At 39.6% G+C, this 14,567-nt stretch overlaps 1 protein-coding gene across 2 annotated transcripts in view; it reads left to right on the plus strand.

Moving 5' to 3' along the window:
* Positions 1-14,343, plus strand: part of RASGRF2 (Ras protein specific guanine nucleotide releasing factor 2) — a 266,077-nt gene extending 251,734 nt beyond the window's left edge. The window contains exons 24-28 of one of the 2 annotated variants that reach the window (XR_003119799.1): positions 382-461; positions 1,434-1,464; positions 1,829-1,946; positions 3,887-3,955; positions 9,872-10,006. Coding sequence is in view for 1 of the 2 variants with exons in the window: in XM_025387425.1 (XP_025243210.1) it covers positions 382-461; positions 1,829-1,946; positions 3,887-3,955; positions 9,872-9,964 (360 nt within the window). In the remaining variant the exon portion in view is untranslated. Of the gene's footprint in view, positions 1-381; positions 462-1,433; positions 1,465-1,828; positions 1,947-3,886; positions 3,956-9,871 lie in introns of both variants that reach the window. The other variant, XM_025387425.1, reaches the window with a different exon arrangement.
* Positions 14,344-14,567: the final 224 nt, after the last annotated feature.

Below are 14,567 nucleotides of genomic sequence, written 5' to 3' on the forward strand. Positions count from 1 at the left end.
CTCAAACTCCTGGGCTCAGGTGATCAACCCGTCTCAGTCTCTCAAAGTGCTAGGATTACAGGTGTAACCCACTGCACCTGGCCTACTTGTCAGTTCTTTAAGTGCCTGTTTTCTATCCATTGCAATTTTTCTTTCCACACATTTTCCCTTTTTGGCTAAATGTGTAGATACAGGCACTTCCTCTTCTCCAATAGGTTGTTAGCATTAAATGTAAACATAATGCCCTATCTCTACATCTTGAGAATCCTATCACACAATGACCTTTATTCTGGCAAAGGTGGCACCTGCCACCAAAGAAGAGAACTGAACATCTTTTGGCAATTCACTGTCTTTTTAAACCATAGTATTTTCATCACACTAAGTTTTTTCTTTTCTTTTTAGACAAAAGCTCTAATGGACAAACTTCAAAAGACTGTTTCCTCTGAAGGAAGATTTAAAAATCTTAGAGAAACCCTTAAAAAGTATGTGTATCTTAATTATTAAATTATTCATAATTCAGAAATATATTTACATAATGTGTATAGTATACAAACAGTGACCTACCGCCTACTTTGCTTTGAAAAGAAAAATAAATGGGAAACAACTTATATCATCTAGGTATTTTTCTGATTTTCCTTACTATTTGGAATACTGTGCATATAGTACTTGTCTTATGGATATACTCATGGCATGCAGATTAAGAATTAAGCAGGCAATACCACTATAATAAATCAGACTTTTACTGTAAAAATTTTATTGATTCAGTTATTTCCTAATCTAAGCACAATGATTTCCTGTGAGTTTTATTTAAATATTCCAGCACCTGTTGATTGTTATTTTTGGTCTTTGGTTTCTAGATCATTCCCTTTCTACACACACACACACACACACACAGAGAAAGAGAGAGAGAGACTGAGATTCTCCTGCAACTGGTATTCTCATAATCCACCACATGTACTTACTGTAGAAAAACATGAGTCCTGTGATGGTATGAGTGAAAGCAAGACTAAGACGTAATAATAATAATAATAATGCAACAGCAATAATAGTATAAGAACGAACTAACAAAGTATTTACTAAATGACAGGTTTCATGCTAAGTGCTTGATGTGTGTATGTAAGCCTCACAAGAAATTCAAGAGATAAGCTTTTCTATCTCCATTTTACAGAAGAGGAAACTGCAGTTCAGAGAGTGTTCCCAGTATCACTTAGTAATTGGTCAAGCTGGGATTCGAACCCAGCTCCTCCTGCATCAAAAGCCCATGTGCTTAGCTTTCGGCCCCTGAGAAGACCAAGTATACCCAGCTCTCTCTAAAAACTAAACAAAACAGTGTCTCACCTTAGTCTGAGTTGTGATGTTAAGTCTACAGTTTCTAAAACATTTAAGAACCAACTAAAACAGAAAACAAGTTTTTGCCAGTACAAAGCTCTCATTGCATGGATTTTTCCATCTAGTTCATCAAGGCTGAATGTTTGATTTAAAGAGGTAAGACCACAGAGGTTTTCCTCCAAGCTTCTACCCCTCAAAGAAGTGTGGGCAATTTATAAGTATTGCAAACAATTACTGCTAGCAAATGCTTTGTATTTGTCTCTAAGATATCCTGTTGTTTGAACATGCCATTTTGTTTTTCAAACACGTAGTAAAGCATGGGCTGTCATTTTTGTATTTTATTCTATTGTGAAATGTGTTTAAAATTCTACGTATCATGAATATGCTTCTGAAACTGAAATAAAAAGAGTTCGTTCTTCAGGATCAAAGGAGGATCCTTTAATCCTCCTTTGTTTAATTTGGGGAGGGAAATAGACATTTATTCAAATGAGTCTCAGAACAGTGCCTCTTGGTCTTGCAGTTGTAACCCTCCTGCAGTTCCTTACCTTGGGATGTACTTGACAGACCTGGCATTTATTGAAGAAGGAACACCAAACTTCACTGAGGAAGGCCTTGTCAATTTCTCCAAAATGAGAATGGTAGGTATAATTTCATAATTAGCCTGTTTCAAAGGCTTTAGAGGTTTATAGAGAACAGGCTAAGTAATAAAAGTCAATGTCTGCTTTTTTTGTTCTCCTTTTTTTTTTTTGGAGAAACGGTCTTGCTCTATTGCCCAGGCTAGAGTGCAGTGGCACAATCTCTGCTCACTGCAACCTCTGCCTCCAGGTTCAATCAATTCTCTTGCCTCAGCCTCCTGAATAGCTGAGATTACAGTTGCGTGCCACCATGCCCAGCTAATTTTTATATCTTTAGTAGAGAAGGGTTTTCACCATGTTGGCCAGCCTAGTCTCAAACTCCTGACCTCAAGTGATCTGCCTGCCTCGGCCTCCCAAAGTGCTGGGATTACAGGCCCAGTCCAATGTTTGCTTTTTAATCTTGCGATGGAAGAGGAGGTAGATACTGGGACTAATACCGGATGTGGGCTGATTGAGGAGATGTTTGGTCATGAAATCCTTATTTAAACCAATGTCTAGAAGGGTTTTTCCAATGTTATCTTGTAGAATTTTTATAGTTTCAGGTCTTAGGTTTAAGTCCTTAATCCATCCTAAGTTGATTTTTGTATAAGGTGAGAGAAGAGGATCCAGTTTTACTCTCCTACGTATGGCTTGCCAGTTATTCCAGCACCATTTGTTGAAAAGGGTGTCCTTTCCCCATTTTATGTTTTTGTTTCCTTTGTTGAAGATTAGTTGGCTGTAAGTATTTGGATTTATTTCTGGGTTCTCTGTTCTGTTCCATTGGTCTACCTGCCTATTTTTGTACCAGTACCATGCTGTTTTGGTGTCTGTGGCCTTATAGTATAGTTTGAAATCAGGTAGTGTGATGCCTCCAGATTTGTTCTTTTTGCTTAGTCTTGCTTTGGCTATGTGGGCTCTTTTTTGGTTCCATGTGAATTTTAGAATTATTTTTTCTAATTCTGTGAAGAATGATAGTGGTATTTTGATGGGAATTGCACTGAATTTGTGGATTGCTTTTGGCAGTATGGTCATTTTCACAGTATTGATTCTACCCATCCATGAGCATGGGATGTGTTTCCATTTGTTTGTGTTGTCTATGATTTCTTTCAGCAGTGTTTTGTAGTTTTCCTTGTAGAGGTCTTTCAATTCCTTGGTTAGGTATATTCCTAAGTATTGATTGAGGAGATTTTTGGCAAAGCCATTTCAGCATCCCTGAGGAGATGAGGAATCCAAGGATGAGTTCCTAAGACTGACTAGTGATAGACATTTTCTGAAAGCTTCTTGCTGGACAGCCAGGTTCGTTTGTTTGTTTGTTTGTTTATTTATTTATTTATTTATTTATTTATTTATTTATGACACAGTTCTGTTGCCCAGGCTGGAGTGCAGTGGCCAGTGGCATGATCTCGGCTCACTGCAACCTCCACCTCCTGGGTTCAAGCAATTCTCATGCCTCAGCCTCCCGAGTAGCTGGGATTACAAGCCCACGACACCACGCCTGGCTAATTTTTGTATTATTAGTAGAGACACGGTTTCACCATGTTGGGGCCAGGCTGGTCTCAAACTCCTGAACACAATTGATCCACCCACCTCGGCCTCCCTAAATGCTGGGATTACAGGCATGAGCCTCTGTGCCCAGCCTGGACAGCCAGGTTCTAAGCACTAAGCTAGAAGCAAGGAGCCCATGGATGACAGCACCCAGAGCTTGCCTCTCCCAAACATGAGGCCACATAGTGCCAGCTGTTCCCCAATTTTGAATTCAGTATCTTTTTGCTTTTGGCATTTCATGTACCTCCTTGAGGGTCAAGAAAGCACCAAGCATAGGGAATGGTCAGGCAGGCTCCACCTGCCTCACTGGAGGAAGGGACTGACCCTTCCAGGAAGAGGCCTCATAAGAATGTGCTGCAATACAGGAAATGCTTTTCTCTGCTTTTGTTGTCATTTTGTTTTGTTTTTTTCTCTGTTAGATATCACACATCATCAGAGAGATACGCCAGTTCCAGCAGACTTCCTACAGAATAGATCATCAGCCAAAGGTAATATTCTGTGGCTGTGAAGGAATTAATAAAGAACAAAGGGGAAATTACTGAATTAGAAAACAACAGTAAAAGTTGATCCAAAATACCAAAAGCTAGCTCATGGAAAAGACCAGTAAAATAGAAAATCTTTGGCTAGTCTGATTAAAAAAAAAAAAAAAAAAAAAAAAAAAGAACATCAATTCATCATCAAGTTCTGTTGATTTTACTTCTTATATTTCTTGTGATTCTGTCCCTCTTCCATTTGTCTTCACTGCCATGACCCTTGGTCCAAGCTGCCAATATCTGTTGCCTACTCTACCTGCATTCACTCTAGGATGCAAAATTCATTCTGCAAATCACAGCTAGGTAGAGCTCTCTGAAATGCAAAGTGGATTATTTTCTCCCTTACATAAAACATTTTCCTGGCTTCCCATTGTTCTTAGGATAAAAAAAAAATTAAGAATCTTGGACATGACCATGAAGTCTCGCATTATGTGCCCCCTACTTTTTTCTTAAGATTCAATTCACATCATATACCCCCTTACTGTCTCCATCCCAGTCACAAATGGCCTCTTACCCCCATTTTCTAGTAGACTTTACTTTTTTAGAATAGTTTTAGCTTTACAGAAAAATTGAGAAGGTAGTAGAGAAAATTCCCATATGCTTCACGGCCAATGCCCTATTATTGTCTTACATTAGTATGATGTGTTTGTTAGACTTAATGAGCCCATATTGATACATTATTGTTGTTATTATTATTATTATTATTATTTTGAGATGGAGTCTCGCTCTGTCACCCAGGCTGGAGTGCAGTGGCACGATCTCGGCTCACTGCAAGCTCTGCCTCCCGGGTTCACGTCATTCTCCTGCCTCAACCTCCCGAGTAGCTGGGACTACAGGCGCCTGCCACCACACCTGGGTAATTTTTTTGTATTTTTAGTAGAGACGGGGTTTCACCGTGTTAGCCAGGATGGTCTTGATCTCCTGACCTCATGATCTGCCCGCCTCGGCCTCCCGAAGTGTTGGGATTACAGGCGTGAGCCACTATGCCCGGCCGATACCTTATTATTAACTGAAGACCACTGTTTATTTGGATTTCCTTATTTTTTACGTAATATCCTCTTTCTGCTCCAGGATCCCATTCAGGACACCACATGTCATTTAATTGTCAAGGTTCTTTAGGCTCCTCTTGGTTGTGTGGTTTCTTAGACTTTCCTTAATTTGGGTGGCCTTGACTGTTTTGAGGAGCAAAGGTCAGGTATTTTGCAGGATGGCCCACTGGTGAAATTTGTCGGATGTTTACTCAGGGTTAGCCTGGGGTTATGGGTTATTGGAAGGAAGACCCCAGAGGTGAAGTGCCATTTTCATCACATCATATCAGGAGTTATATTATCAGCCTAATTTATGACTGTTGATGTTAGCTCGAATCGCCTGGCTAAGGCAGTGTTTGCTGGGTGTCTCCGCTGTAAAGTTATTCTTTTTTCCTTCCTTCCTCATCCTGTATTCTTGGGAAGGAAGTCACTCTGAACACCCCACACCTAAGGAGTGGAGAATTATGCCTGCCTCTCCTTGAGAACGAAATATCTACATAAATTACTTGGAATTCTTCGCTCAAGAGATTTGTTTCTTCTCCATTTATTAATTTATTCAATCATGTACTTATATCAGTATGGACTAATGGATTTAATACTTAGGATTGTCATCCAATAATATTTTATTCTATTGCTGAAACTGTTGCAAGCTTGGCCATTGGGTGCTCTTTCAGTTGACTTCTTTGTCATACCCTGATCCATGTAGAGTTTTCTCTTTTTCTTTTTTGAGGACTTTCTTAACTTTCTGATAGTATAAGATGCTCCAGGCCAGGTGCAGTGGCTCACACCTATATTCTTAGCACCTGGGGAGGCCAAGGCAAGAGGATCGTTTGAGCCCAGCCAGCCAGATTACCTGGGGTCAGGAGTTCAAGACCAACCTGGCCAACATGGTAAAACCCTGTCTCTACTAAAACTACAAAAATTAGCCAGGCATGGTGGCAGGCAGCTGTAATCCCAGCTACTTGGGATGCTGAGGCAGGAGAATCCCTTGAAACCAGGAGGCAAAGTTTACAGTGAGCTGAGATCGTACCATTGTACTCCAGCCTGTGCACTCCAGCCTGGGCAACAGAGCAACACCCTGACTCTGGGGGGTAGAAATAAAAAGATGCTCTAGACTCATCTTTTATAATTTGCCCCAGTCCTAGACTCAGCTATTTCTGCCAAAAGCTCTAGTTCCTTTTTTTGGAGAATGGTTTCAGCAACCAAGATATGGACTTTAGATATGCTTGTGTTATGCAGGTATCAGCTGACAGAGCACAGGAATCTATGTGTGTATACTAACTCATATATATATATATACACACACACACACACACACATACACACACACACACTTATACATATTTATAAGTATGTCTCTATGTAACCATCAGTATTTGTATTAAGCCAAATATACTGATGCCCCCAACTCTATTCTGTTACCATGTGAATCATTCCAGCCCTCTCCCCACATTTGCTTATCCGTAAATTCCTTCTCCAACAGTGAGAGACACACTTTCTTTTAATAGCCCCTAGGTTTTGCCCTATTTCTGTTTGCCACAAGGCCTTTACCTATGTTCTTCCTTCTGTCTGGAGTACCCTTTCTTCCTCATTGCACAGTTTACTTGTACACAGCTTAAGTATCACTTAGGAAGACTTCCCTAACTTTCCCAAACCTCACTCCACTCTTTTAAGGTTGTATTGCACCATCTAAGTTTTCTTTCTAGCACTTACTGCTGGAGTCACCATTTGACATTTATTTATGTGATTATGTGCACATGCATGATATCCATGAAGGACAGAGTCAGACTTACTGTGTTTATTATCATAGCCCCAGCATCTTGCACAGTGTCTAGACCATAGCAGATAATAAATGTTTCTTGAATTAGTTAATTCAAGTCAGGAAAAAGACACAGTTGTGACCATCACTGCTACTATTCAGTTTTGAACAGGAAAAAATTTACCATGGCAATGAAGCAATAAAAAGAAGGAAAAGGTATAAAAATCGGAAAGGTAAAGATTAAATACTATAATTCACAGATGATTTGATCTAGAAAATCCAAGAGAAATCATCCAAGAGAAAATCCAAGAGAAAAACTGATGAATTATTAAGGGAGTATAGCAACTGGACATGAAAAAGCCAGTAATTTTCAACACATTGGCAATAACCAATTCAAATGTAATATAAAAAATCTCAATCAAAATAGCAACAAAATCTGTAATGCCTAGGATTAAGTGGGACAGGAAATATGTAAGACCTTTATGTACTGAAGTACATAAGGAGAAAGTTGTATCATATTCATGGATCAAAATACTTACTATTGTAAAGAGATCCATCGTCCTCAAATTAATCTATAAATTCATTGAAGTCCTGGTCAAAATCCCAACAGGGTTTTCATGGAACTTGACAAACTTATCCTGAAACTGTTATGGAGGCATAGATAGACCAAAAACAGACAAGAACTTTTTGGTAAATAAGAATAGTAAAGGAGAATGTTCCCTACCAGTTATGGCCATATCCTAAACTGAGAGTAAATAAGGTAGGACTCTACTGGCCTGGCAGTGCGAATCCAGTGAGGCAGAAGAAAGTCCATGTGTGTGTTTAGTCTACCTGAAAATCTACGAGATAAAGAAGGCACTCAAAGAAAGTGCCAGAAAGAAACTGACCATTCAATAAATAGAACAGGAATTTTGGCTCTCCATCTTGCCATTCACAAAAATAAATTCCAGATAAGTTCATTACCTAAGTTTAAAAAGAAGTATTTACATTATTTGAATAAAATAAAGGATAAAATATTCATGACCTTTGGATTTGAAAGACCTTCTTAAGCACAGAATGCAAAAGCTGTAAAAGCCAAGCTTGATAAAGTTAACGAAAATTAAGGATTTCTATATGACAGAGGACAATTATTTAAGTCAACATATAAGCAGTAGACAAGGAGACAACATTTGCAACATATAAAACAAAGAAACAGAATAAAAGCATTTCTATAGTCTATAAGAAAAGCATAAACAATTCAACTCGTAAACCTGTGAATAGTTAATTCACAGAAGAAACAAAATGGCCAATAAACATTTTTTAAATACTCCTCTAGTAAAGAGAGAAAATGTAAATTACAGTGGGACATCATTTTCACTTATCAGATTGACAAAAATTTAAAAGATTGATAATATCAAACCTTGCTTAGGATATGGGAAAACAGGTACTGTCACATACTGTAGGTTTGGAAGCTTTGCAGGTCATTTTCCATCATCAGTTAAAATTAAAAATTGGTATATTCAATTACTGGAACTCTTACCATTTTTGGTGAGAATAAAACAGAACAACCACTTTGCAAAACTGTGCCATTTGGAAGTTTCTTAAAATGTTAAATGAGCACCTGTCTTAGGACCTAGCAATTTCTCTCTTAGGTATTTATCCAAAGGAAAAATGAAAGCATCCTCCTCAAAAGCCTCTTATAGCCGGGCACAGTGGCTCACGCCTGTAATCCCAGCACTTTGGGAGGCCGAGGCGGGCGGATCACAAGCTCAGTAGATCGAGACCATCCTGGCTAACATGGTGAAACCCCGTCTCTATTAATAATAAAAAAAAAAATCAGCCGGGTATGGTGGCACATGCCTGTAGTCCCAGATACTCAGGAGAGTGAGACAGGAGAATCACTTTAACCCAGGAGATGGAGCTTGCAGTGAGCTGAGATCGTGCCACTGCACTCCAGCTTGGGCGACAGAGCAAGACTGGGTCTCAAAAAAAATAAAAAGCCTTGTATAAAATGTTCATAACATTTCTAAATAATAGCCTCTATTTGAGAAGAGCTCAAGTGTCCATCAACAGATGAATGGATAAACAAATTATGGTACATCTCTACAATGGAATAGTCAGCTATAAAAGGGAGCAGACTACTGGTACAGGCCACAGCAAGGCTGAATCTCAAAGCACTATGCTGAGTGAAAGAAGCCACACATGAAGGAGTACACACTGTATGATTCCATCAATATGAGGTTCCAAAGTAGACAGAACTCATATGTGGTGATAGAAACCAGGGCAGTGCTTGATTCCAAGAGCAGACTGACTGGGTAGGTGCATAAGGGAACTTTGGGAGATGCTGAAATTGTTCTTTATCATGAAATGTATGTAAGTTACATGGTGTATACATCTGTCAAAATGGATCAAACTATTCATTTCACTTTTGTGTGTTATATTTCAATAAAACTAAAGAAATGTTTTCATGGAAATCCCCCATGCCCCAACATTTTCATTTCTAGTGTCAATTGCTTTCCTTTCACTTCTGATGTCTACCCTAGCCTGGCAGAGTATTCACGCATGCACACCGGGAAGCATGCTAACAAGGAATTCACCGAAACTTTGTGTAACAGTGAAGTATTGACAGCAACTCAACATCCATCAATATGAGATTATTAAATAAGCTCCAATATATTGCACTATTAATACTGTATAGCAGTTAGAGCTCTATCTACTGTTATAGGGAGCTCTCTCTGACCTATCATTAAGAGATGAAAGCAGAATAAAATGTGCACCGTGATGCCATTTTTAGGGGGGGAAATGATATCTGTAAGTACATGTAATCTCGATAAAGACATAGAAAAACAACTGGGAGAACACAAACCAATTAGTAGCAGTAGTTCTTATTGAGGGAGGTACCTAGGATTGGGGGTTGAGAGAGGACTAGAGATGTTTGCTTTTTTTTTTTTTTTTTTTTAAACAATGGAAACATTTTTGAGATTTTTGGTCAAATAAGATTTTTAGGCATTTAAGAGAAAATATTGAATTGTGTTAGATTCCCTCAGAAAATGTACGCAGTGGTATCTGAAAGAGGTAAAAGCTGGGACTTCCCTTTTTTTTCAGGTCACACAGTACTTGCTTGACAAAGACCTTATCATAGATGAAGATACGCTATATGAGCTGTCACTAAAAATTGAACCTCGACTCCCTGCTTGAAGATCTGGCCTTGCCCCTGAGTCCACGGGATGTTCATGGAAAGCAGGACAGACAGAATTGTGTATGCCTTGCCTCACATGGTACAGCACGAAGCCAGTCTCCTTTCTCCACCAAAGAAGATAGAACCAGACTGGAATTCTGTCTCCATTCAGAGAGAAACCCAGCTGTTTGGGTCAAAGACAGATGCTTCAAACTTGGGTGGGAAGGTGAAAGATGGCTATTTAGAAAGCTGGTGGCACGTTTTACGTAAGGGAATGTTAGATGGGAGATGGTAGTTGCCATTTTAACAAAGCAGGTAAATTGGTAAATTTTAAACTCTGTCCGTGTTCTGTTAGAACTCAGGGACAAGGATCCATGAAAAAGACCTGTGATGTTTCTCTGGCACTATACTGGCCTGGGCACACCTACCAATCTTCTAGGATTTGACTGGTTCCATTACATTTCCTTTTGGTATAAGCTTCACAGAAAAGCTGACACTTCCTCCACAGAGATGGACCAACACATAAGCAATTTCAGTCTACAGCATGTGCATGGTTTTCAGTGCATTCTAAATATTTCTATGTGGGGAATGGTACCTTCTGAAACTGGCTTTCCAGTCTTTAGGCAACGGGATAGGAAAGAAAGAACGAAACACAAATGGATTTGTATGTAACATTTCCTTAATTAAAGGCAGTAGGCTGTGCCCCAGAGGATTCCAGACAGTGGCTGGCTGAGGTGGGTGGGGAGCTTTTCCTTGAGACTGTTGGTCCTAAGCCGCCAACCCTCTTGGAGAGGCAGCTGCAGTTTGCAAGAAGGTGCACGTCCATCTCACCAACAAAACTGTGGAACAGACAGAAGGCCACCAAGTGCTGTGGGGAATCATGGGTTTCAGTGCTGAGTGAAAATCTATACCTAAAAATCATCTCTGCACCTTGCTTTGCTTGTTGTCTTTCCCCGCTCATAGTACTGCAGGAATCTATTCTTATTTACACAGACCTTTTTTAGGCTTACTATGAACAGTGGCTGTATTTTTTTAAAAACAGTTCAGTGAAATTTTCTTTTCAAATCCCACACTTCCATATGCTGTTCGTAGATCTCTTTCTTTACAAAATGATGTTGAGAGATCTCTGAGAGTATTATAAGTGCATGGGAAATGGGCCCAACCACCGAACAGCTCTTACATTACAAAACCAAATGCAGGGGTTAGTCCTGCTACCCAAGGCTGGGGAAGTGACCTTACTTTTCCCGAGATTGTCAGTTGTTGAAGAAATAGGGCTATCTCATTGTTTACCTCCCTCTTCTCTTCTCAGGGAGACTGCTGCTTTAAAAGAAGGAAGAGAAAAAATATAGTTCTATTTCCCTGAACCTGTTGCACCTGACATTTTCTCTTAGCGGCATGAAACTTATTGATGCTGACAATGAAAAATTGATCTGTCTGGCTATTTTCCCTCTTTCCTTGCACTTTAATTATGTTGCTAGAGCTAACAGCTGACTAATAAATTCCACCTGCTGGCTCTTAAGACCCAGTGGAAGAGCTAGCATTGGTAATGTACCATAGAGGTAGAGAATGTACATTTTCTGCATGGTAAGCGCCATCTCTGTATGTAACTATATAGTGAAATATCAACTAAGTAAAAGAAAATACAATATTTGAAGACCATTCCAAAAATATTTTCAATAGTTCACATTAGCCAACAGTGTAGCACTCAACCCAAGGAGGGTTCCTTATGGATGCTTTCTTTTTCTTTTTTAAAGTTGCTTGTTTGCTCTCTTTAGTTTCAAATAAGAGGTTGACGCATCTTGATGCATGATGAGAAGCATGGGCGGTTTGGATCCTAACAACGCATAACTTGTGATTTATTTCTCAGTGTTCAGAAGCTGAGGGTTTGAAATAATACGTATCAGTTGCACCAAACACCTCGAGGTCTTGCAGAAGAAAAGTAAAGGTTAGCTTTCTTGGCTCAAAAGCATAGTCCTGACAGGTGAACTAAAACCGGGACAAATCTGTGAGAGGACCACACACAAACTAGTTTCAGGCCCAACACATGGAAAGGCTGATGCATTCTATCTGCCGTGGAGTTGCTAGAGTCCTTCAGAGGGAAAGGATGGTTCTGCGTGTGCTTTTTGTGGAAGTCTGGGCTCATTTCTTTGACCCAAATGTTCCAGAGATGCTGCAGCCATTCTTATTAACGAAAAATAAGACAGGAGTTTCCAAATGCTCCTTCCCTTTTGGATCACAGCTTTTCAGTTAGTGACAAAGCTTTTGCACCTATTTCCTGCAGGATGTTGGAACTGCCCCGCAGTGGTCATATTAGGCACTGCCGATTGCTATGCTGACTTTTAGGGGGTTTTATGTTTGTTTGAAAAACAGGGTCTCACTATGTTGCCCAGGCTGGCCTCGAACTCCTGGACGCAAGCAACCTTCCTGCCTCGGCCTCTCAAGCAGCTGGGACTGCAGGGGTGCGCCACTCGCTAGCCCTTCACATTTTTGTTTGAGAATTACACCACTTTCTGGAGTCTGCAGCCTTCCTGGAGCTGCAAGAGAGCAAGAGAGAGAGCTCCGCCTCTGAGGGAGTGTCTGTTGATGACCTGCACTATTCGTGTGCCAGCTGGGAGAGGAATGCACATTTCAAAACACCTTCAATTTGGTCAAATTAAAAATCCCCAAGAGCAATTTGCAGTGTTGTTAAAGTGCCCGTTCTCTTCTGCCTACACACAAAGCCGGCATTCCCAGCTGCATCTGCCTCTAGTCCATAAATAAGAGGAGATGGGAGGTCAACCTCTAACAGCCAAGTAGCGAACATGTATACTGTAAAATTAACCTAGAAAATCAGAAGTAAAATCCAATTTCAGGCTTTCGAATGAATGCCCACATTTTGTACTGTCAACGGAATTATCTTGGAGCTTTTAGGGGATGCCTTTGGTTATTAACTGAGACATCTAGTTTTGCTACAGGGACAAATCTCTTACCTAATCCAATATATTATTTGACAGATTCAGGCATGAAGTAAAGCGTTGTCACTTTTCCTTAGTGTTTTTCTGAAGGAATTTAAAGAGGGAATTTTAAACGGCTGTTGCAATATTTTCAAGTGGCTCTCACACCAAGTCCTATTACTGTGTGTTAAATTGCAGTACGTCTGGAAGTACTACTTATAAACAAATGAAACTCAGAGAAACTGAATCACTTGGAAGAGAAAAATCCATTATGGTCCCATGTGGAGTGAGTAATGATGGATCGGCGCCCTTTCTCTCATATTATTGCATACGACGAGGCTTTTGGGCCAGCAGTGATTGGGCAGCTTTAAAATTCTTAACTAAAAGCAGTAATGCAATACAGGGATTATTCCCAATAAAAATAACTTTTATTTAAAAGCAAGAGATTTTACTTAGCTTTTTTTTTTCAAAGTTTGATTTTATCCCCTTGAAAAAAAAATCTCTTCACTTGAAAGTATAAAGGTTTTTAAAAATACAATTGCAAAATGTATTATTTTTACAACTATTGAAATGGCATAAAAGAGAACATCCTATTTACAGCTGAAGGGTAGAGCCAGGCTAATGTCCACAGCCAGAGGGAATCAATAAATAAGAATCATTTTCATTTCAGTAAGAAATCAGACTGTAAGTTTAAATAATGGCTCTATTATAGATACCACCATGTAATTCTGGTAAGAAGACTTAATGAAATCTAATCAGTGTGCCATTTCTCATCGGCCATTGGTGACTTAAAATTAAGACGAGGCAGAGCCAAAATGGAAAACAGTCATTTTGTTGTAGGAATAAACACACGAACGATTCAGAAAATTATTCATCATGCAGCATGACATTAACATTAGGATTGACTGTACTTGGTCTGATCTGCTCAAGGAAAATGATAGTTCTATTATACTTAATGATGTTGGTTTTTACACAGCTCATTTCATTTTTCACTAGAAAGCCAGTTATGAAAGAGAGCTGACCTGGGCATCCCAGCCCTGAGTCCTAGGCCCAGTCTCCAGCTGGAAAACCTTAGGCTGGTGTTTCTACATCCCTGAGCCTCAGTTTCCTCATCTGCACAATGGTGTGAATAGTAATCCCTGTGCTGCTTACCTCACAGGGCTATTGTGAGGACCAAATGGATTAGACTGTAAAGTGCAAAGTGCTGTCCGCATGTGAGGTAATCTGATTACTATGCTCAGCTCTCTTGTAGAGGATTTCAATGTATTTCTTTATCATTTGAGTGTGTGTGCGATGGACGAATATGTGTGTGAGTTTGAGAAGCATATTGTTCGTGTCCAGTTACTTTGCAAATTTGTGGACACCTGTGATTGGACAGAGGGGTTTGTGCTGTGGCCTAACACTTGCCAGGTGAGGTGTAGGTTATGCCTATATGCAAATTAAACTTCACCTTTCTTGAATATTCAGAAATCTCATTGGTTTCTTCATTTAACTCTTTTCCTCATTTTTCTACATTGTCAAAACCATGAAATGTATACATTTAGGAAAAAATAGAACTTTATTTCTTCCAGTCTGCAGGCTGGAGCCTCTGGCCAAAGCCAAAAGCAAGCACTTCAGAGAAAAAGGGAGAGGCTGAGATTTATGCCCAATGAGATGAGCCATACATATACATTTAGTAGGTTATAGGATA

This window comes from Theropithecus gelada, chromosome 6 (genome assembly GCF_003255815.1).
Source record: "Theropithecus gelada isolate Dixy chromosome 6, Tgel_1.0, whole genome shotgun sequence".
Taxonomy (NCBI): domain Eukaryota; kingdom Metazoa; phylum Chordata; class Mammalia; order Primates; family Cercopithecidae; genus Theropithecus; species Theropithecus gelada.